The sequence below is a fragment of the Haemaphysalis longicornis genome, unplaced genomic scaffold (assembly GCF_048455015.1).
Source record: "Haemaphysalis longicornis isolate Haplotype H1 unplaced genomic scaffold, Haemaphysalis longicornis Haplotype H1 scaffold_2, whole genome shotgun sequence".
Lineage (NCBI taxonomy): Eukaryota > Metazoa > Arthropoda > Arachnida > Ixodida > Ixodidae > Haemaphysalis > Haemaphysalis longicornis.
In genome coordinates this window covers 241004818-241025979 of record NW_027526295.1, presented here as the reverse complement: position 1 = coordinate 241025979, position 21162 = coordinate 241004818, and the positions used below count along the sequence as shown (strand labels likewise).

The 21162-nt window shown below is 48.2% G+C and overlaps 1 protein-coding gene across 2 annotated transcripts in view; it reads right to left on the bottom strand.

Annotated features, from left to right (window-relative positions):
* Atp8b (ATPase phospholipid transporting 8B) overlaps positions 1-21162 on the bottom strand; it is a 65761-nt gene that overhangs the window by 22668 nt on the left and 21931 nt on the right. For both annotated transcript variants that reach the window (XM_077699928.1, XM_077699929.1), the window contains 5 exons: positions 3831-3889; positions 3131-3244; positions 2870-2968; positions 1396-1530; positions 290-360 (listed from right to left, as the gene is read on the bottom strand). In XM_077699928.1, the coding sequence (XP_077556054.1) occupies positions 290-360; positions 1396-1530; positions 2870-2968; positions 3131-3244; positions 3831-3889 (478 nt within the window). The remainder of the gene's footprint in view (positions 1-289; positions 361-1395; positions 1531-2869; positions 2969-3130; positions 3245-3830; positions 3890-21162) is intronic.

The window sequence follows — 21162 nt, the reverse complement described above, 5'->3', positions numbered from 1 at the left end:
TAAGAGCACTTGTTATGGCATTCTCACGTTCACGAGACTTAATTCCTCACTATGTGAGATTGGCAGTGGGCTTAAGCCTAGTTGAAAGCACATGTAACAGGCATTCCTGCAAACAAGGTTGTAGAAATATGATCTTTAGCTTGGATGCTGTGGTTCACACGTGAATTTAGGAACAAACCCCACCAGCCGTTTCCCAGCTGCTTTGCAAACAAGCCCAAAAGACAATGCAGTGCAAACAAATGGTGGTCACAACATGATACCGCAAATAATAGGCAAGCAGTCCACTCACCCGTCAAGTTCTGCCGTTTCAATATAACAGAGGCCGTTGGGTTCACTTGTTGACAGTAGCAAAAGGTCAGCCTGCAAGGCATTCAGGGGAAAAAATAAATAAAATAAAAGTCCATTGTTAGGTTAGTCGCAAGGTGACTAAACCATGCATCTACTTTCTCAACAGGACGGTGGATGCACACCCCCAGTAGTTATCGTTATTCCCTTTTCCCTAAATGATGCAGAGCTCTTTAGCGAACTGTAAGGTTGTTCAGGTTGAAACCAAGCCATGAACACAGTGGACTCAGGGCAAGCCAACAGCCTCAAATTAGTTTCCTTAACGCATCAGGATCCAACCCAGAGATAGAAGGAACGATATACCCCTGTCACACGGCAAATTTAATGTCATTAATGTGAATGAGCCTGTTAATGACATTCGGTTTGACCGTGCAGGTCTACACAGCAAGACAAATGTCATTTGATAGTGATAGCGGTGATGATTAGCGAGCTCGCAAAACTGCAAAATTATATTTCCAGTGCATCTAGAATGTTTTCATACATAATATTTTTTAAAAACGTAGCAAACAATTTTTTTTTTATTTTTAGAAAATCACCGGTTTGGGTGACATCAGTAGACACCACAAGCCGAGACAAAGTCCGCAAAAAATCCGTATTAGGGTAGCACGTGCACTTTCTTTGAAAAACAACATGAAGGGGAAAATAGAAGTTTACTCACAGTTTTTAGAAACAGTCTTCTTTGGTTTATTACTGAACTTTCTTCTCTAGTGACACACCACTGCTGTACAGGCTACTCATTCGGCTGCTGAATGAGCTCCCGAACCTCAGTTAGCTGCTAAATGTCATTCACCTCAAATGTCATTCGGTAATCTCGTGTAGCGCAAAAATAATGACATTGAGAGCGAATGACATTTGCTCTAAGTGTTATTAGATCTGCCACGTGACAGGGGTATTACACTCAGGTACCAACCAACAACCTAGCATGGGTCACTGCAGCCTGGTAATTGAAACAGTTGTTCTGACTGCACACAGCGCAACACTACCGAACGCCACTGCACTGCAAGCGGAATCTTTCAGCACAGCAGTTGCAGGAGATGGGATGATGCTCACAGCCACAAAGTGGTCGTTCTCCATGAAGATGATATCGCCCACTTGGACTTTGTGCCAACGTTCCTCCACGAGCTGGCCATTGCGAAGCACCTTGGACAGTCGGTTGTTGACCTGGTTATCACTCTGGTGGCGTTGCTGCAAGGGCACCACAAGACAGGGGGCGTCACATGCGCTGCGCTGGAACAGCTATAATTCATACATGGGAGGTGTCTGCGAATGCCGGAAGAGCAGTGATTTCACCACTGTGTTTGGGACTGAGAATATTGGTTTGTGATGTTAATTACCGATATTATGAATATTATTTCATTGCAACATCGCAGCAAGCACGTCCATGACGTGTAAATTGGGCACATGAAAATTCTCGAGAAAGAAAATAGAAAAATTTGGGAAAATTGAACCAAGTTCATTAGGCCTATCATAACTGGCACTGCCAGCAGAATTCCAATGAATCAATAAGTGGCCAGCAGAAAAGTGTTACTACAAAGCTGGCTTCTTCTCTGAGTAAACTTCTGAGAGTACGGAAACTCCTTGAATTACGTGAGATTCTGAACTAACTTATGTTGCATTATCAAAGTTGTGCTGCACAAATATATGGGATTTTTGCAAATTAGGAAAATGACAAATTGAGAGGAAAAGTTTATATAACTTCAGTTTCAAAGTGACTATAGGAGTCACTGACCTTCTCAGCATTGTTCTGAAACACGAGTACATAGGCCCCAAGGAGTTAGTGAAGCTTTCCGCAAAAATCCCTCCCCTTTTCTTTTCTTTTTTTCCTTTACTTTTCTTTCCAAAAACTTCCCGGTAATGCGGCAGCAATCAGACATGCAAAATGCAATAGAAAAAGAAACTGCCCAGCTGCAGATACAGAGTGCAAAGGCAGGAATGAGACTGCCTGCTTGCCAGAGAAGGTGGTTGAAGTCAGTTGTTCCAGGAAACTAATACAATTATAATGGCGAGGCATGGGAGAGGCACATATTCTACACATGAGCATGTGTGAAATTGAAAGAGTCAGTTCCTCCCTAGAGAAGTTCGGCAGTACCCGAAGCCCGCAACTGTGCCACAATAGCCCAATATTGTATTGCCTGATAGAAAATTTTACTGCAAATTTACAGAACCCAAAAGCGTTTGACATGAAATGATTTAGTGTAGCATTAGAGCATCTAAAATGCTCGAAAATATTCCCAACGTATTTCACAGCCACCTCATTTGCACACAGTTCTCAATTTGTGCTTGTTCTCAATTTGTGCTTGTTTTCGGGTAGAAAAATTTTTGTTGAGGTGCAGGTTTTGTGGTCTTTTAGGCTCACAAAGTGGCATCAATGAGGAGCTCGACAAACAAGTACAAGCAACCGAAGCACGCAAAAGATGTAAAACATGGAGAAAACTAGGCCACAGTGCTGACTTGGTAGCTCCCATTCTAGAAACAAAGGGGCGTTTGACTCGAATGAGGCAGAAAAAAATGTGATGTGGCTTACGATATCGTCGATGGCGTCTTTCAGGGCTGTCAAAGACAGCACCACAACTAAAGGCACGGCGGTGGTCCATGGAGTTAGGGAGGAGATCTGCGGGATCATCTGTGCACCACAAGAAGGAAAGAAAAAGAGGAGAGTGTCCAACACAGTGAGACACCGGCACCTTCAGCCAAAAGATGCAACACAGCACACGGTAGGGTATAATGCTGCACTGTTTCCGAGCCCTGCGAACAACTCAGAAGGGAGGGAAAAACAACAACTCACTTGCAAGACAAGAAGACATAGGAAATAGAAGTTGGCGAGCCGCTGAAACTGCTCAAAGAGGTTCCGAGGCAGGAACGTCAGGAGGGAGTACTTGGATGTCTTGATGTAGTTGTTCTGCAGAGGGAAATACAGGCGGCCACGTGTGAGGCAAAACGTTTTTTGCTGACGGTTTTCGCTGCTAGTTACATAAAGCCTGAAGTAAGCATGCATTTCATCAACGCGGGACGACAGCACAATTAAAACTGGGGATCAGTGTGTTACTGACAGCCTATTCATACCCATGAAGTCCACCACTTGAGTCTCTTTTGCCACGTAAAATATTTTGTAAAAACAATTAAAAGGATTACTGCGTTCCCCAACACTTGTGCTTAAACAGATTTGACTCCTGGCATATATTAGAGTGAGTTTTTCTCTCTCCAGACATAACTGCCAGATGGAGCTCTACCGAAAATTATCTCCCAATTATTGTTATCGTTAATATATACTAACACCGTTTAAAAGCATGTTGAAAAACTTTCTACACAAGGTGACAAATATGTTAAAATCTTCTCCACTCCAAACCACCTCTGATCTAGATGCAGATACTCCATGCTGCAGCATAGTGATAGTGTAGCCACAGCTAGCAATAAATTAAAAACAAAAAAAAAAAAAACCAATGAGACTGGCAGGTTGGGAAGTTCAAATATAGAATGATACTTACAGCATAATTGAACTGGGTATTGTACTCGGGGTTGTTGGCCCGAATGCGCCTCTCCGTCTCTGAAGGAGGAAAAAAAAGAAAAGCACGTAAGCAACATCGGTGCAGCAGAACTGCTAAAGTGTGACAGGATAAGCTGCTTGTCATCTTTTCGTTTATTTTTCAACGTGACAGGCACTTTGAAAATAAAACCTGAAAAAAGGCCTGTGTATTGCAGCACACACTGCACGTGCAGTGCAGCATGCAGTGCAGTGCAGCATGCAGCATAAAACCTGTGTATCACAGCATTCACTTAGTGCACTGCTGTGATACACAGAAAAAGTGATGTAAAGATGTGTTAAATCCAAGATACATGTTGCAAAATAAAAATAAAAAGTCTAGAAATAAAAGTTCAAGAACAGCATGATTAGAATATTGCCTAATTTCTTTGAAGCAGCATTTGATAATTAGCACGAGTTATTACTACACTTTAGAGATGTTCTCTTTTGTTTAAAGAGAACATTTACTTTAAGACATAAAAGGGCATTTTTAAATTCTGCAAAATATGTATGGCTCAAAGGTAGTCTGGTTACTGTTACCTTCTCAATTGCAATAATTCAAGTGTAAAAACCTGAGCCAAATGTCATTTTAAACATCTTTTAGATGCTTGCACTAAGGTACCAACCACCTAAATACTAATTGCAGCAAAATTTACTAATAGCAACAAAGCACTACTAATAATTTATGTCAGGTATTGTAACAAAGGATAAAGAACCTAAGCTTAAAGAACATATTTACTTTTGTATTACAGTAATCAGCACAATTTGTACAAAGGGCACATGTTTATTACCGAGGCAAATATCGGCAAAGCGCAATGAGCGCCTGAAGCACCCACCAGCAGCAGCCGGATCAGGTGGCGGTCGTATCTTTGTTGCCACAGCGATGCCCAATCGGGAAGGACGTTTCACCGAGCCCGGACGGAAAGCCAATCGCGTTTTAGAAGCTATCATTGCAGAGTTTTAGCTGACCGTTTTTCACGGTCCGCTCCGCTCCGATAGCAAGCGGACCGTCGAAAACGGTTGGCTAAAACTCTCTATCTGCTTCGTTTCAGTCTATTAATTTGTGCTGTTTCGGCGTTTGCGATTTACCGACGATAAAAGCAGTGACCGGGATGTGGGAGTCTTTATTTCTCGCTGAAACTGACATGAGCATCAAAATCCGTGCCTTTCAGACTGTTTTGGAGCAGTTAGGCGCAATTTTCATGGTTTTGGAGCAGCTTGGCGCCGGAAAACGGTATTGTATCAAAAACGCGCAAAATGCGCACCTGTCACACCCCTGCATAATGCACAGCTATTAGGTTGAGCTAGATCCTGCACATTTCCGATGCTATAGAACGAATAAAAAATAAATTACATATAAACACAAGTGCACTTAAAACATGCTTCCGTTTGTTTCAAAGTACTCTCAGGTTCGACTGGAATTTACTGCATGCAGATCTAGGAAACAAACTCATGGCAATACACTGGCAGAATTCGGAGCGAAAAGAAGCAACAGTCGGCACCGCTTGTTTTATTTCGTGATGACCAATTGCCTTCAATTTCGTAAAAACTTGATTTTTATTCCCAGGCACACACACTGACTAAAAAAAAATGAAATACCTCTGAAGCATTCCACCCATACATTATGGTCAAAAGCAGAATTGCTGCACAGCAAAGAAAACACGCTACTTCCTCATGACAAGAAAAAAAAAAAAAGAAATCGCGCTGCAGCTTGGAATTCCAATCAAAGGCACGATGGAGACTTGGAGCTGACGATCGTCTATTCTTTAAGCGGCCGCCAACGCTAAGGGAAAAATGTGGGGCAAAAAGGAAGGCCCTGAGGAACGCCCCCCAGCCGATAGGCACGGGAAAGAAACCGGGGGAGAGTGGGACACTAGTCGGTCCAGAGGCGGACTCCTCCGGAAGCAGCGGACCACCGCAGGTGCGGTCCAAGGCCGACCTGCACGCTTCGCTGTAGCGGTACCCCTACACCTGTTCTTTTATTCACGCCCTCGAGGCGACTCCACGGGACAGGGAAGGCCCTTCTTCGCTCCCCCGGCGACAACGGCGACGACGCCGGGTCGCGTGCAGCGCCCAAATCTGGGTCAGGAAGCGACGATGTTGGCCCTGTCGTGCGCCGACGCCATCAGCGGCCGCTTCCCCCCTCCCCCCACGTCCCAAGGCGACGGCGCTCGTCTGCCGTTCGACGGCGGGGTCTCCCCACGGGGGAAAAAAGCGAGAGGGGGCAACCACCACTCATCTCGGCGGCGGTCGTGTTTTCAATCACCCACGCCGCTGCTCAGCGCTGCGCATGCAAATTCGAGCGTTCCGCCGCCTATAAAACTACCCCCCCGGAAGGATTCTGTGCCCGGCTGCGACCGTAGCCTGAAGGGAAAAGGAAGGGGTGTTCTCTAAATGTATTTGTCTTTCTAACACTGGCTTCTGCTAAGCCCTAACCCGATTTACTGATCTCCTTTGCAACCATGAAGTCGCCACCCCAACAAAGGAAAAGAATGCATCCCGCCTATAACCGAGCCCCACATCGTATACTATGTAGGCCTTGATCAGTGATGACCTAAGCGGCGAAACGGAATCGTCAGCACATCCGTGTGCGCCCGCCCACCTCTCTTGCACCAATCGATACACTTCACTCGCGTGGAACTACGTGTGGCACGCTTAACTAGTTATATAACCTCTCTCTCCCCCCCCCCCCCCCCTCTCTCGCGCAGGAAGAGACAGGGCGTGCCCGACGATTAAAGGATTAACGTATACGTTTAGCACCAATTAAACGGCCGCTATTGAGAACCAGGTGGCCGTACACTTAAATGTGTACTGAAGATAAAGACGCGTCGATGTGGAGTCGCTAAAAAGTGATTTCGCGATTTAACGCGCGTGTTTCTGCATTCCGTGCGGATGATGTACAGCTGTGATGGATGCGAGCTGGGACAATACATGTCCGCACCACTGAACACATGCATGCCTTGGCTGTCGACTGCTCCACCAACATCTCCGTCATATTTTAACAGCGGAGCTGTTCTAGGGCTACGCTTAACAACAGTCTGTCCTTTTTAGCAGGTTTCTCCGCCCCCCCCCCCTCCTAATAATAATAATAATAAAAAAAACCGGTTCCCAGATTAGAAAAAAAAATCGTAAAAAAATAATAAAGTATATTGCCCCTGACAGCAATGTTTTCCCAGCAATGCACCTGTGTTTAGAGGCGAAGCGAATGAGATCGGTGTGGATTTTTCCCATTGCCTGTTGTGCAGTGAAGCATGGCCACCTACGGAGGGAGTATGATCACAGAAAACGGCTCTAACTCTCGTGTTATCGATAGCATCCCGAAACAAATTATATAAAAATTATCGGTAGCATTTCGGCTGGCGTACCCGCAAATTTTCCCGCCATTTTTTTTGCGGGCTACCATGGTTGCCAGACTAGGAATGCCCTCCCCGCTAAAAGAGCGGTTGCAGGTGGTTTCATTTACTTGTCGCAATTAGTTCCCAGTTAAGTAGTAAACGTTACAGGGTCACTGTCTGCTGTCAATACACGGCCATCTATAGAAGGAGCATGGTTACAGAAAACCCTCGCAACTGTTGTTTTATCGGAACTATCCGGAAACAAATTTTATGACAATCAGCCGCTAAGACAACTCAAACATTAAGCAGAAGAAAGACTCCGAAGCTAAACGAAACCCCCGTAGAGACAGCCCACAGCTCCGCTGTTTCAGAGGATTTCACACTGGGTGGAGCTCCTCCCTCCACCACCTTATCCAAGAGCAACACAAATGCTGGAAGCCAAGTTCAAGGTTAAGGGCCAGGGCAGCGGGGTATTAAGCAATAAATGCTCATTTTATCTGTTCAATGGCAGCCAACAGCTGCCGTCAGTTACTTAGTGCTACAGTTCTGAGTACAGGAGGAGCTTCATAAAACAAAAAGGCCCCTCTCTGCGCCCTCTGGTACGCGTCAGCATCCGCTCTACAACGAAGCGCGCAGGTGTTGCCACTTTGTTGTCCCCCTACGACAAGCTTAGCGGCACCGAGCAGTCGGGGTGTGCCCATTTTGACGACATCTTTATTTTTGCTGTCGACAGCACAGGTGTCACTAGGCACACCGGGTGAAGCGAGTGCGGGGTTTCTTCATGGTCGCGCTATCCTGTCACTGGAGTGCTCCAGGGGGGAAGAAGGCAGTGGTGGCCTCGCTGTGGCAGCGAGGGTACGTGTCTACTGTGCGTGGACCGAGTGCGTGTGTGTTACCTTTGACTCCGCGGAAGAAACGCGTGACATTGCTCTTGATCCTGGAGGTCGTGGAGGAGCGGCGCCTGTCCAAGTCCTGCGTCACGACGTCGGACAGGCTGCCGTCGATGGAGGCGATGCCGTCACGCAGCTTGTCGTACTCGGACTTCGTGGCGGAGAAAGAGAGAGAGAGGGAGGTAAAATGCACGAGGCAATCTCGCACGTCGAGAAACTGAACAGCGACTTTAGCGCCGTTCGCCCTCTGTGCACCATGCTGTGCGTTTCCCGTTGGTGCAATAGGGAGTGGAGTACTGTGCTCCGAGACGGTGTGTCGGGTGAGCGGCGACGTGCGGCTTGGCTTGGCTTGGCTACAGCTTGGCTCGATCATGCAGTGAAGCTGAAAAACTGGAGCTGATCTTCTTGGTGGAGGACCGTTTCGTCTTCTGCTGTACATATCAGACAGCGGCCTTGGGGAACATGCGGGCGGCTTTAAAGCGATGCCAACTGAAATGTGCGATGATCTCTCTCCCATGGCTTTGAGCAGGTGCACCGAGCTGACAGTCTTGGGAAGCCCGACATGCTTTTGGTGAAGTGGGTGCTGTGCAGCGTCGACGGGGTAATAAACTTCGCTACATTCTGAAGGCGAGCGAGCTGGCGATAGCGAGTGTAAACAGCCGGTCGTAATGTTTGTGCGCTTTAGCAAAATCAATCAAAACGCATTCCATTGAAGCTGTGGCAAGGGCAGCTGGCGGGTCACGTGTTTTCCCGTGGGGCTAGGCAGAAATGCGCAATGACCGCAGGTTTGAGAGACTTCGGCACTTCAGTCTTGAATCGCACCAAAGCGTAAACAAACCTCAGGCTTAAAAGAGAAGCAAGCGACAAATACACTGAAAACGCTTGCCAACATTACTATTCAGGAAGAAACTAGCACTTGGGGTGTGCCGTTTCTGTTGGTTGGCGTTGCAGAAATCCAAAGAACTGTACAAATCGCGAACACTTTGCGCCCCGGCAAAGGACACTTTGCTGGTGAGCAAGAAAGCCAAGCGGGAAAGCTAACCTTCAATAAATGGTCAATTTCTAAAACGAACGCGCGCACACAACAAATCAACCGAGACACGTCACTGACAACGCCGACAGGTATACCCCATGTTCAAGGCTGCGCACTCCTGCCGTTCACCCGTCTGCCTTCGCGAAGAATGACAGACAGCCTTGCACGCTTGCCAAAAAAAAACAAATTCCGGGTCATCTCCACTATCGTGAAACCTGGGGAGGGGCGAAGCATGCAGTGTATAAGTGTATTCTTGGCGCCTTGCCGTTTTTGCCAACGGAGATGAAACCGTTGGGGGAAGGGGGGGGGGGGAGGTATACAGCTTTGCTGTAAAAGTCTCTTGTCTTTGAAGCACGAAGCTCTCTGGCGCGAGGCGTAAACGAGTGTCCCGGTGTTTTTTTTAGTACGCGTTACGAAGTGCTCCAGCGGGAAACGTAAACAAGTGTCCCGGTGCATTTTTAAAGACTCTTTCTTGGGCTACTTAAACCCAGAAATTTTGGTCTGTCTGTATGTCTGTCTGTCTGTCTGTCTGTCTGTCTGTCCGTCTGTCTGTCTGTAACTCGATTCAGCCACCCGGCCAAAATAAAATGCTTACTGCGCAATAGTCTTATATACTCACAGCCAAATGTAAACGTCTAAGCCCGGTTTATGTGTTCATACTTGTCAACTTTGTTGAACAAGAACAAGACATTGCGCATATATAAGACAGGAAATTAGTACACAAGGGATATTTACAGTGTTCGTTTATTAAAAAAACCCTGGATGCTTGGTTTTTCGATAGCAAATTATATTCTACATCTACTGCAGAAAACCGCCGCCTGCTGTTGCCCGCGCCACCTTCTGGCGGCATACGAGAAATCACGCGGCAACAGCAAAGAAAGGTTCCACTAGCTAGGTTTCACGTTCTGTTTGGAACGCACGTGGAGCACGGCAACGCGGTTCTATAAAAATTGAAGTCGGCCGCCTCGATTCACCCGCGTCTCCGCCGTACTGCAGCGCTGGCATCGAGGAACCCCGCCTGTAGCAGTGGAACGCGGTAAATCCAAATCACCTTGAGAAAACCTTTAGTGTGTTTACCTTGGGATAAGCGCGACGGAACAGGAACAGCATGAGAGGTGAGCGGGAAAGCAAAGGGGGGCATTTCCTTGGCAAATGTTAGACTATCGTCTTTTGACGACATTTGCGACGAAAGGAGCAGATACGCGGTCAATTTTTTTAGTACGCGTTACGTTCTAGCGCGAGGCTTAAACAATTTTCCCGGATTTTTAGTACCGTGACTACATGAGACGACGATTACGACGACGACATTTGGAGACGCCAACAGCCCCAGCCCCTAAGGGGCTTCGCCCCTAAAACAAATACTGAGCGTATTCTAGCGCTAACGTTATACGCGTCAACCCTCCAAGCTTTTGAATGAGACGAGCTCATCCCACCGCCCACGAAGTTTGCGACAAAAGTATATAGCGCACATGTTCTAGGCACGGTCTGCCTCCTCTGTTTATTGAGACTGGAGTTTGAACAAACGCTTCCGCGGCCGAAGCAGCAGTCTCAGCCACCCGAACCTCAAACAGAACTGCACTACCCGCGCCACAGCTTCATTGTACCGCACACTAGTTATTGTTCCTATAGGCACGTGAAGGAGGTACGCTTGTCTTGAGTCCCTGGCCATACGGACATCAGGGGCAACGAGCTAGGGGACCATTTAGCTAATCTCGCTGTCACAGCTCCCATTCAAGTCGGAATACCTAATCTGGCTCTTTTTGCACCTTCAAGATTAAGACGATATTGACATTCAGACGCTCCTCGTTCAGACTCACTTTTATCATTTGAAGAGTATCAACATTTAAAGTTCCGGTGGAATGTTAATTTTTGTGGTTCTCGGCAATGCGAGGTGACCTTCCCCGAGCTGCGCAGCAGGATTCCAAGGCTTAATTTCTATCTGTTCAGATCAGGACTTTCACCTACGGAACTATGTGTGCGGTGCCAGGTCCCTGAAACAATCGAACATTTTTTTCTCGACTGCCGCCGTTTCTCAACAGCTAGACAACTGCTTTTGAAGGAAGGACCCAATTTAGCGTTTGGGGTTGACTTTTTTCGATTCCACTTATATTATCTATTGGCGCATCAAACTTCGGGTTTGCAAAAAGGGATATATATATATATAATTGCATTCAAAATTTTCTTTCTGCTTCAGGCTGAAGGGTAAGAATTAATGGGTAATTCGGGTTTTGTTCATTACTAAGTTTCCTTTTACGGCCTCTTTCCGGAAATAATTTAGTATTTTGAGGTCCCCACGTATTTTCAACAACCGATTTAGCCCTGGCCAATCCCCCCTTGTGCGTACGTGCCAAAATCGTTGAGGGCATCATCATCATCATCAGCCCCGCACTCTGAAGGTTACGCAGCTACAGCTACTTTGTGTTGCGTCTGGTTGCGGACGAGAAACATTAAATCAAGGCGCGGCGAATACCCGCATCCGCGTTACCACACATGCTCGTTCTGCGACTACTATTTCATTTGTCCTCTTTTAGAGAAATCACTGTTACCGCGCTATTGGAGTTTCCTTTAACGGTGGGCACTTTGTGCACTCAAGAGAAGCTCTTTGAATTGAATGCATGCTAGCCGTAAAAAGCAGTCGTTGAACACGCGTGTTAAAGGTACGTGTTGTACTTCTCGTCCCAAGATAGACCTACATTTACAAACAGTTGACCCCTAAAAATAGTCAAGATATATCCGGCTCTGCTAACGCGCCATGAAACACCTAACCCTCTAATCATACCGGTTCGGAGACCAATCACGACTTCGTCTCACGGAGATGCAGCGCTTCAATTTGGTTCTCGTTTTGGGTTTCGTGTCGGGAACAAAAGCATCGCAGTTTTCTTAAAAGGGCCTTTTTTTTCTTTTCTTTGTGGCCGTATTGAGCTATTCCACTCGTGCCACTTCCTTTATCGCGGGGTAGCCTAAGCCTTGAGACTTAATTTGTTTCTACACCCGCCGTGGTGGCTCAGTGGCTAAGGCGTTGTGCTGCTGAGCACGATGACGCGGGAAGGCGTTGTGCTGCTGAGGACGAGGACAGAGGACGAGGACAGCAAGTGAGCAGAACATGTGCACCCCAGCCACGGAGAACTCTGGTTCTGGGGAAGCTGTGACGTGGAGTGTCGCCTGCCTGCCTGTCGGAATATTTCGCACCAAATAACAAAAGTGAAAGCGAAGAAAGAGACAAGACCACAGGGTAGCGGGAAAGAAGGTTTTGACGAGTGTCGACAGGGGAAGCCATCACGCTCTCTCCTTCACAGCACGTAGCAGACTTGGGTGCCCCTGGGACTTTTTTTCTTTTTCGAAGTTTGTGCAAACCCTAACTTGATTCCGTCCCCCACCCCCTTACGCTTAAGCGCAGGCTCCAGCCATCTTCACCCGCATTGACAGAACCCAGCGACGCGGGCGGGCAGGCAGGCAGGCAGGCAGACCTGCGGCGCGCACGTGGTGGTGGCTGCTCCGGGAGCCGTAAAGCGAGCAGGCTCCTCGTCGAGCAAACAAGCTCGTCCCGGACGCGTAAGCATGCACACACGACGGCGGCCCGCAGCTGCGGCCTCTCATCATCACGCGCTTCCCGAAATCGCTCAAGCACGATCGGCAATAAGAAAAGACACGCGCACTGCCTCCTCGGCGAGCGAGGGTGCGAGTTCCGCGCAGAACGGCCGAGGCGTCGGCGCTGGCCGCCTTGCGTTTGATTACTTCGCGCCCGGAAAGGCGGGGAGTTTCAGCCACTCTTGGAGGAATTCAGCCTCGTGGAACAACAGCCAACGTTTTGTAACGCTCTGTCGTACAAGGACTCCGGTCGTACGTATGTGATATTGCTTGGACAGCACCAGTGGCGGCAGAAAAAGCGGAGTCAATCGCTCTCCAATGACGTCACAGTGTGATGAAATACCACACCCACCTGCTGAATGAACGAACGTGGAAAACTCAAATTCACCGAATCGCTCAGAAGCATCTCGAATGCGTTGCGTGGCGTAGGGAACCGTACAAACTTGGGCGGGAAGGCGATGCGAGAGTGTTAAACGCACTCCCTGGACGCGCCCTCCCTCTTCCTCTCTCTCTCCCCCACTGCCTCTCGTAAGGACAGGACCTTTGCGAAGTCCAGAGGCCTGCCTGGAACCTGAAATTATTTCATTCGGTGCGTTTCAACGACGACTTTATCCAGGGAATGCTGTCGAACAACACCCTTCATTTTTCAATTTTAAATTATGCAGCGTTGTTACACTGTGTTCGCGAGGTTACCGATCCTAACCCCTACCCTTCCACTTGCCCTTACACCGGGAAAACGTCAGCACCGCGCTTTTCGTTCCTTGCTGCATCGAGTTCAGAAGTTCTGACCCTCCCATTTCAAGATACAGCTTCCGCCGCGTAAAATACCAGATGATTGCACTATTTATTCGGGAATAGAATTCCGCATCATCGGTCTCAAATGGCATCAAAACTGAACAGTTCTGTTTTGTTAGATCCGTCTGACGACAGAAGCATTTGCTATCATCAGAAAGCGTCCAAGGTAGTAGCCTGGGAAATTGGAGTGTCGTTTCGAGTGTCGTGTAAGTGTTGTAGTGCAAACCTCATACCGCAAATACTCAGTTTCAAAAATGATCTAGGCACCCCTGAAAATGAACAATGAGTTCAATTCAGCGTTATATAGCTTTTTCAAGTTTTACACCCGTCTGAGTAATAAACTCAAAGCCTAACTAGAAATTCTTTCCAGCCATTCACGAGATTCCTGAATTTTAGATGCAAAGCACCTCTTGCTCTCGGCTCCGTCGTCCGTCCATCCACCGGCCCAGGAAGACACCGGCAACACTGTCGCTCCAGCATCTCATGGTCGGGGCTATGTCCCTCCCTTGTTGTGTCGCCGTCCACACCCCCACTGCGCATGCTCGGCTCATCTCGGGCCGGCCCAGGAAGACACCGGTGACACTGTCGCTCCGGGAGCCATTAAAGGGTAAGACACCACTGGGCGTTCAGCAAGCCGAGCATGCGCAGTGAGGGTGTGGACGGCGCAACAACGACAAGGGAGGAACATAGCCCCGTCGCATCTAATAAAATTACACCATCTTCCCGTTGGGGCACTCTGAGTAGTATGCGAAACAGCCATGGGCTCAACGCAATTTCCCATTTCGTAGTTCCGGTAAGTGAAAAGTGTGGTAGTTACCATGGAAACCAAACTGTAAACATAACGGTAGCTACGTACCTCAACCTAACGGAAACGACGAACTGAAAACTAATGGGCACTTGAATCGACCCCATTGCTGCTTTGCATACTACTCAGGGTTCCCCTACGGGAAGATGGTGTAATTTTTTTTGTTATGTTTGCACAAAGTCGATTTCATTCACTCGAATCCGTTCGTTATCAACAACTATTTTCTTCTTGCATGGTACGGTAATACGACTGATTGATTATGAGGTTTTAACGCGCGACGCTACGCAGGCAGTAAGCCGTGCCGTATAGCGGAGGGCTCCGGATTAATTTTGACCACCTGGAGATATCTTTAACATGCGGCGAAATCTCGAACACACGGGCGTTTTTGCTTTCCGCCTCCATCAGGAAAGCGGCCGCCACGGCCAGGAATCGAACCCGCGCCCTTTTGCTCAGTAGCACAACGCCTTAGCCAACGGTAATACGACTATACGGCGACCAAATTGTGACGTAAAACTGCACCTATCCATTCTCCCGATTCTGGGCGAGCGGCGCCCAGTTCAAACAGCATGACAAAACTACAATCAGCTCCTACAGGAAATCGTGGAGGGGGTACAAACGGGACATTCGCGTCTCCAGCATGTCTTCCACATCACATCCTGATCTAGAAAAGAAAGAAAGAAAGAAAGAAAGAAAGAAAGAAAGAAAGAAAGAAAGAACACCCGATTTCGTTGCCTCACATTCACGACAGGTATGCCACGGCTGCTTCTTCGTGGAGTTCTTCGCGCCAATGTAATTTTATGATGTCATATAAACGGCGTTCGCTTGTTAATCGGGTGGCCTCCCACCAACTGGACAAATAATCTTTAGAACAATTCTGCGACGGAAAAATGGCATGCTCAGATGCAAAAAAAGAAATATTCCAAACAACAGGCCCTCGGTTTATTAGTGGATGCGGCACATCGCCGATGTCAACTGCGACATCGCGACAGGAAATTCCACCAGTGAATGTTTTAAAACAAACTGCGGTCTCAGCAAAGAATCCAGTTACGGCACATGGGTAATGGATAACGAGATTTGGAATCCTCAACCACGCTACGGGGTACAGTCAGGCAGAGGAAAGAAACGGCGCAGCCACGCCACCGACCTTAGTTACGAACTAATTCCGTGGCGGCCCTATTACGTGACAGGAGAAGGTTGTGGCAACGCTGCACGCAACTAGGCAGAAAGCGGGCAGGTAGCACGCCCGGAGGAATAAATACAAAAGGGGAAAAAAGAAAAAGGAAACGAAAGTGCTTTAACGAAGCGGCCAGACGAGCGAATGGGAATTCGCTTCTTCGAACTCCGCCATTGTGCCCGGTCGCGGCGCGCTCACACGGGAAGCAGCTTGCGCGAATGGCGCCCCGCCGCATCGACGGCGGCGGTATACGCATACCGTCGCTCGTCCGCGTCACGCGACGACGACGTTTCCCAAGAAAATTGAGTTCCGGAGCTGCGCGCCGGTAACCCCATTTTTATGGGCAACCTGCGTGCGCTGCCCGCATTAATGCGGCGGAGCTGGGGGATTACACCTGCGTACGCGAAATTGCGACAGCGCCTACTACTGTGTCAACACCACATTGGGTTTCTGATGACGCTATTCTGCTTTACTTTTGTTGGAAATGTATTCAGGACTTGTGCGCACACCTGCGATTTGTACCATGAGTGTGCATGTGTACACCCACTATATATATATATATATATATATATATATATATATATATATATATATATATATATATATATATATATATATATATATATATATATATATATATATATATATATATATATAAGGGTTGGCAGTCAAGAAAGCCTCGGAAAGCAAAGGGGAGAGTGTAGGAGGTCATTGAAATAGATGAAGAATTTGGAAAGACAGAAATAAAAAGAGACAGAGACACAGGAGAAAAACATAAAAAAAAATAAAAGTATACTGACGTTTCAGGAAGAGGACTTCCTTTCTTCAGAGTGCTCTGAAGAAAGGAATACAGAGACACACGAGAAAAACACTAAAAAAATAATACTCTGAAGAAAGGAAGTCCTCTTCCTGAAACGTCAGTAAACTGTTATTTTTTAATGTTTGTCTCGTGCGTCTGTCTCTACTGACCGCGCGCTCGCGTGCGTGCGTGCGTGTTTGTGTGTGTGCGCGTGTGTTTGTGTGCGCCTGTGCTTGTGTGTGCGTGCGTGTGCGAGCGTGCGTGCTTGCACGTGTGCGTGTGTGTGATTTTGTACCTCCAAGGAATGGAAGATGGCGAAAACAACGTGCATGTAAATGAACTTTTGATGTGAGGCTTCGTAGCCAAGACGATGACGACGAACGAGCGCTGCCCGGAACGCATCATCATCACCAAATCGCGTGCGAATGGCTTGCTCGCGCAGCTCGAGCGCTTCTCGATCAAGACCGTTCTTTACAGCCCCTCCTGTTATTAGAGTTTAAGTTCACCCCCACACGCGCATTTGCTGTACGCATCAATATATAAACATAAAAGAGGGAGAGAAAGAGAGAATTAAGTTGTACATTGTGCAGTTTTCCGGGTTCGTTTTCAGTTAACAGTAGTTAATTTTGATGACAACGAATGTTGACACCGACTGGAGCTATTATACTCACTAAAGAACTGTTAATCACCTCTTTATGGGTCTTTATAGGCGTTAATTTGTTGGCAACTTTCGTAAAGGTTGCTACTGCTGCGGAAGTCGTCACAGAAGGCCGCTCGTGGCTCCCGTGCGGCACCATTTTCTCGGTGAACGCGCTTTCCGCCCGAGAAACGTAAACGCGAACTCAGCAAGGGCCTGAGGGTCGGCAAAGCGTTCTCACCGCGAACGGTGCATACACGAAGGCGAGCTAGCAGATGTCTTTCAAAGCGAAAATATTAAGAGTAAGACAGAGTAAAAAAGACCAAAAAGGTGCGTAACAAGCGCTAAGTGAATCGTTTCCTGGAAGTTAATTCACACTGCCAGTACACCCGTTGGGGCGAATATATTGCGTTATAGCGCGGCAACGCGTCGGACTGAATGATGACCGCTCGCCCTACGCCCACACAAGCGCTGGATAATAGACCCCTTTCACTGCTTACAAACAACAGCCCCCGCAAGCATGGTGTCCACATCCGCCCACCGTTGGCCGGCATAATGTATACAAAGCGTCAGTATATGGATCCGCGCTAAAGGGTGGCGGTCACAGAAAATGTCATCGTCAGTCATGCGAGCGAACGGTAACCTTGAGTCGCCTTCTCTCCAGCGACGCAAAGCCGCGCTTCGATAATATTTCGATACTACAGCCCCGAATATTTTATATATATTCGATACCATATGGCGAAGCTCATACGAATATCGTTCCATATGTTTTTGATATCCGAGAACAAGAACTCTCCACGTGTCTTTGAAGCGCGAATCGTTCGAGGCAGGGATTTATACACACTCCCCAACACCCCCCTAATACCCCCAAGAAGAATTTCGACCCCCCCCCCCCCCCCAAACTTCCACAACCACAAGCTCCCTGCACAGGGATTTATACACCGCCCCACCCCCAACCGCCTAACACCCCCCCCCCCCGCCCCACACACACACACAAGAGGATTCCGACACCCCCTCATAATCAAACTTCTGTATAAACCCCAGGTTCTATAGGAGTTGGAAAACGAACGTCCCGCGGTGTGTGTGCTGCTAGCGCGAGGTCACCACAAAACTCGCACGCCACTCCTAACATGATTTGGACCTTAACCTTGAGCGCCTCATCACTTGGACATTCATCATAAGTATATCAGTTATTAATAAGCACCATTTTCAAGATCAAAACATGACTCAGACCTCATGCTAATACGTCTCGCTACTTGGATATGCATTTTGAATAGGTTCCAGCTATCAATAGGCGCCATTTTCGACAGCAGTAGAATAAGAAAAGTATGTGCGTGCATGGATGTCTTCTTTAGGGACGACCACCGTCAATGCTCAAGAGGATAACATTTGCTCATACCTTTCACCTAAATTCTAGCTGTGTCACCATAGAGTCGTAAGCTAAAAAGTTTCGCTGGTCATCCACCTACACAAAGTGGTACGGCTCATGATTTTATGCACAGCTATAGACTGCTCCTAAGGTCTGCAGTCACGCCAAAAAAAGAGAAAAAAAGAAATCTCTGCAAAGCATTCCACGAATGCAGTGCGATCGTTCAGCATTGGCATTTTCTTGCTGCCTCTGGCGTGTCTGGCATAAAATACCACAAATTATTATTTCTGATTACCATAAACTATTATTCGAGCGCCGACACCGTAACCACTCCCACTGCTGGCGACTTCGTTTTCCTGTCTTCCCCGCAACACAAGTGCACTTGCCGTGGAGCACACTTTAAAGGCGAGCCTTGCCGCTGCGGCCCGGACAACGAAAGCCTGCGTCTTGCCTACCAAAACTGCAAAACTTTTTGCAGCGGAGCTGTTTGTAAGCTTTCTTCTGTCCGTGCGGATCGTTAACAATAAATTCCGCTGGGCGAAGTGGAGATGGGGAGAGGGGGAAATGCTAGGCCAGGAAAAGTGGCGAAGAGGCAAGGAGCCCACGAGCAGGTGTGGGGAGTTCGCGCATCAAGAAAAAAAAAAAAAAAAACCGCTTGCAGTGGCTGGAATAGAGCCTGGGTCCCTCGGGGTATGAAACCGGCGTCTATCCGACGTCATTGCATTCGGGGCGAACAGCAATTACAGACTAGGTAGGAGGACCTCTCCACCAAGTTTGTCTAAATTGCAGGAAAACACATTACGACGAACTCCAACAAAGACGTTCCCAAGCCCAGTACGACTAAATCATCTATTCCCTACACAGCACTCCCCGAAGTGTGCGTTTTGCGGGAATTTAGGCGCACTTCATCACATCGTCTGGGAGTGTGACCGAAACCCCGACCTACCCCCCTTCTCAACCCTTCCCGTGAGCAGTGGAAGAGCGTGTTATCCAGCTCGAGCCTCGACGACCAGATGATCTCGGTTGACCGAGCGGACAGAGCCAGGATTGCCCATAGACTTCCGCACTAGGAAGCCAACCCACAATTTATTTTTGCTCATTAAAGTTTCTTCTTCTCCTTGTTGGCTTTGGGTTCGGAGCGCGGCGTTCACTTTGGACTCTGGCTGAATTGAAGTGGACTTTGGCTTAGGACTTAGGCAGTTTGGATCTTAAACTTTAGGAGGATGGATTGTGGACTTAAAGTTTTAACTCAGTTTGCACGGAGAAAGCTTCGATTTTTCACCACCTTTATCTTAAGAAAGGGGCAGACCACCGACTCCGCTGTTTCCTCAGCTTTCGCATCTCAAAGGCGAAGGTTGCCGAATTTCTTTTTTCCTACCACAAATCTGCACTATGGCCCGCAGTACACCACCGGCTTTGATGTCTCCGCGCTGGGCCCGCTGGGCAATATATTGGGCGCGCCACTCTGCTTGCACACGTTAATGCCTGTTTAATCTCACTGACTCGTGATGGCGACTCAGAGAAGTGTTGTTGAGTAGGCGGATTGAGTGAGTGCTATTTTTGCCTGGTCGCCGTGTTTATCCAAACTCCTTGCCATCAACTGGAATACGCCAGGGGAAAAGAGAGTGACGTCATCGCTAATGCCACAGACGGAGCTAACGAATCAGCCCCCTCACTGAAAGCTCGCCGTTCTAAGACAAGCACAACCTAAAGACGAGGCACTCTCGTCGGAGAGAAAACAAACACCTCGTCAAGCAGCAGGAAACGTGACTGAGCTGCCCGCACCGGTTGGGTCTCAGCGCGCGACGGGGGGCGCGCAGGCAGATATCGTTCGTTGAAAGGCTCGACGCTGCAGCAGCTTGGCTGTCAATTAGGCCTCGGCGTGTCTGATTGACAATGGTGGCAGCCTGAGGCGCCATCTCACGCACCGGGGAGGCCCGCGCACGCGCGGAAACAATGGGACCGACGGGGGAGGGACCAACGGCTGGGAGAGGGCGAGGGACAACGACCGGAGACAATGCCGACAAGCGGGTACAGACGACAGCCTGCACGCTCGCCAAGGGGTCAGGGTTACTAGTCTAAAAAAAGCCTGCCCGCTCTTCACTACGCGCTTACGAGCCTTTTTTGTGGGTGTCAGTCAAGTTATAACTAGACGGCGCGGCACCATTTAAAGCGCTCAGCCCAACCTTTGTTATCGAAAAAAGCATACGACAGGTACTAAGGTAATCCAACACACACCACCAGCTTTCCGCTCCTGTCACGAGCAGACATCATGAAAGTCGTTTCACTAATGTGAACGGTAGGACCCGAGTGGGGGGAGTGCTGCTTGGTTATTCTCGGTTATCCTGATCCTTTTTTCATAAAAAAAAAAAATTAGCTTATCCACCACTTCGTGGTCAACAGGAGCACGTGAGCTCGGCGTCGTTTACGCCGTTGTACACATCGAAGAGCGCGAAGCTGAGCACCGATGTCAGTCGAAGTACTCTCTGAAACTATTTACTTCGAGACGACGAAGGCTACGAAAACAAACACGGGGAGACAAGGCCACGTAAGCCGAAAGCAGACTATATGCGCGCTAACCTCCTCTCCATACTGTCGTCCTCTGCGCACCCTGTGCAGCTAGCGCTCTCCCCACTGGTACACACAGCAGCCGCTGTCCATATAGCATCCCTTATCCAGCCACTAGTAGAAATTAAGAAAAAGAAATGGACGTGGGCGGGGCATGTAATGCGAAGGCAAGATAACCGTTGGTCATTAAGGGTAACAGAGTGGATCCCTAGAGAAGGGAAGCGTGGCAGGGGGCAGCAGAAAGTTAATGGGCAGATGAAATGAAGTTTGCGGGGATAAATTAGTCGCAGTTGGCACAGGACCA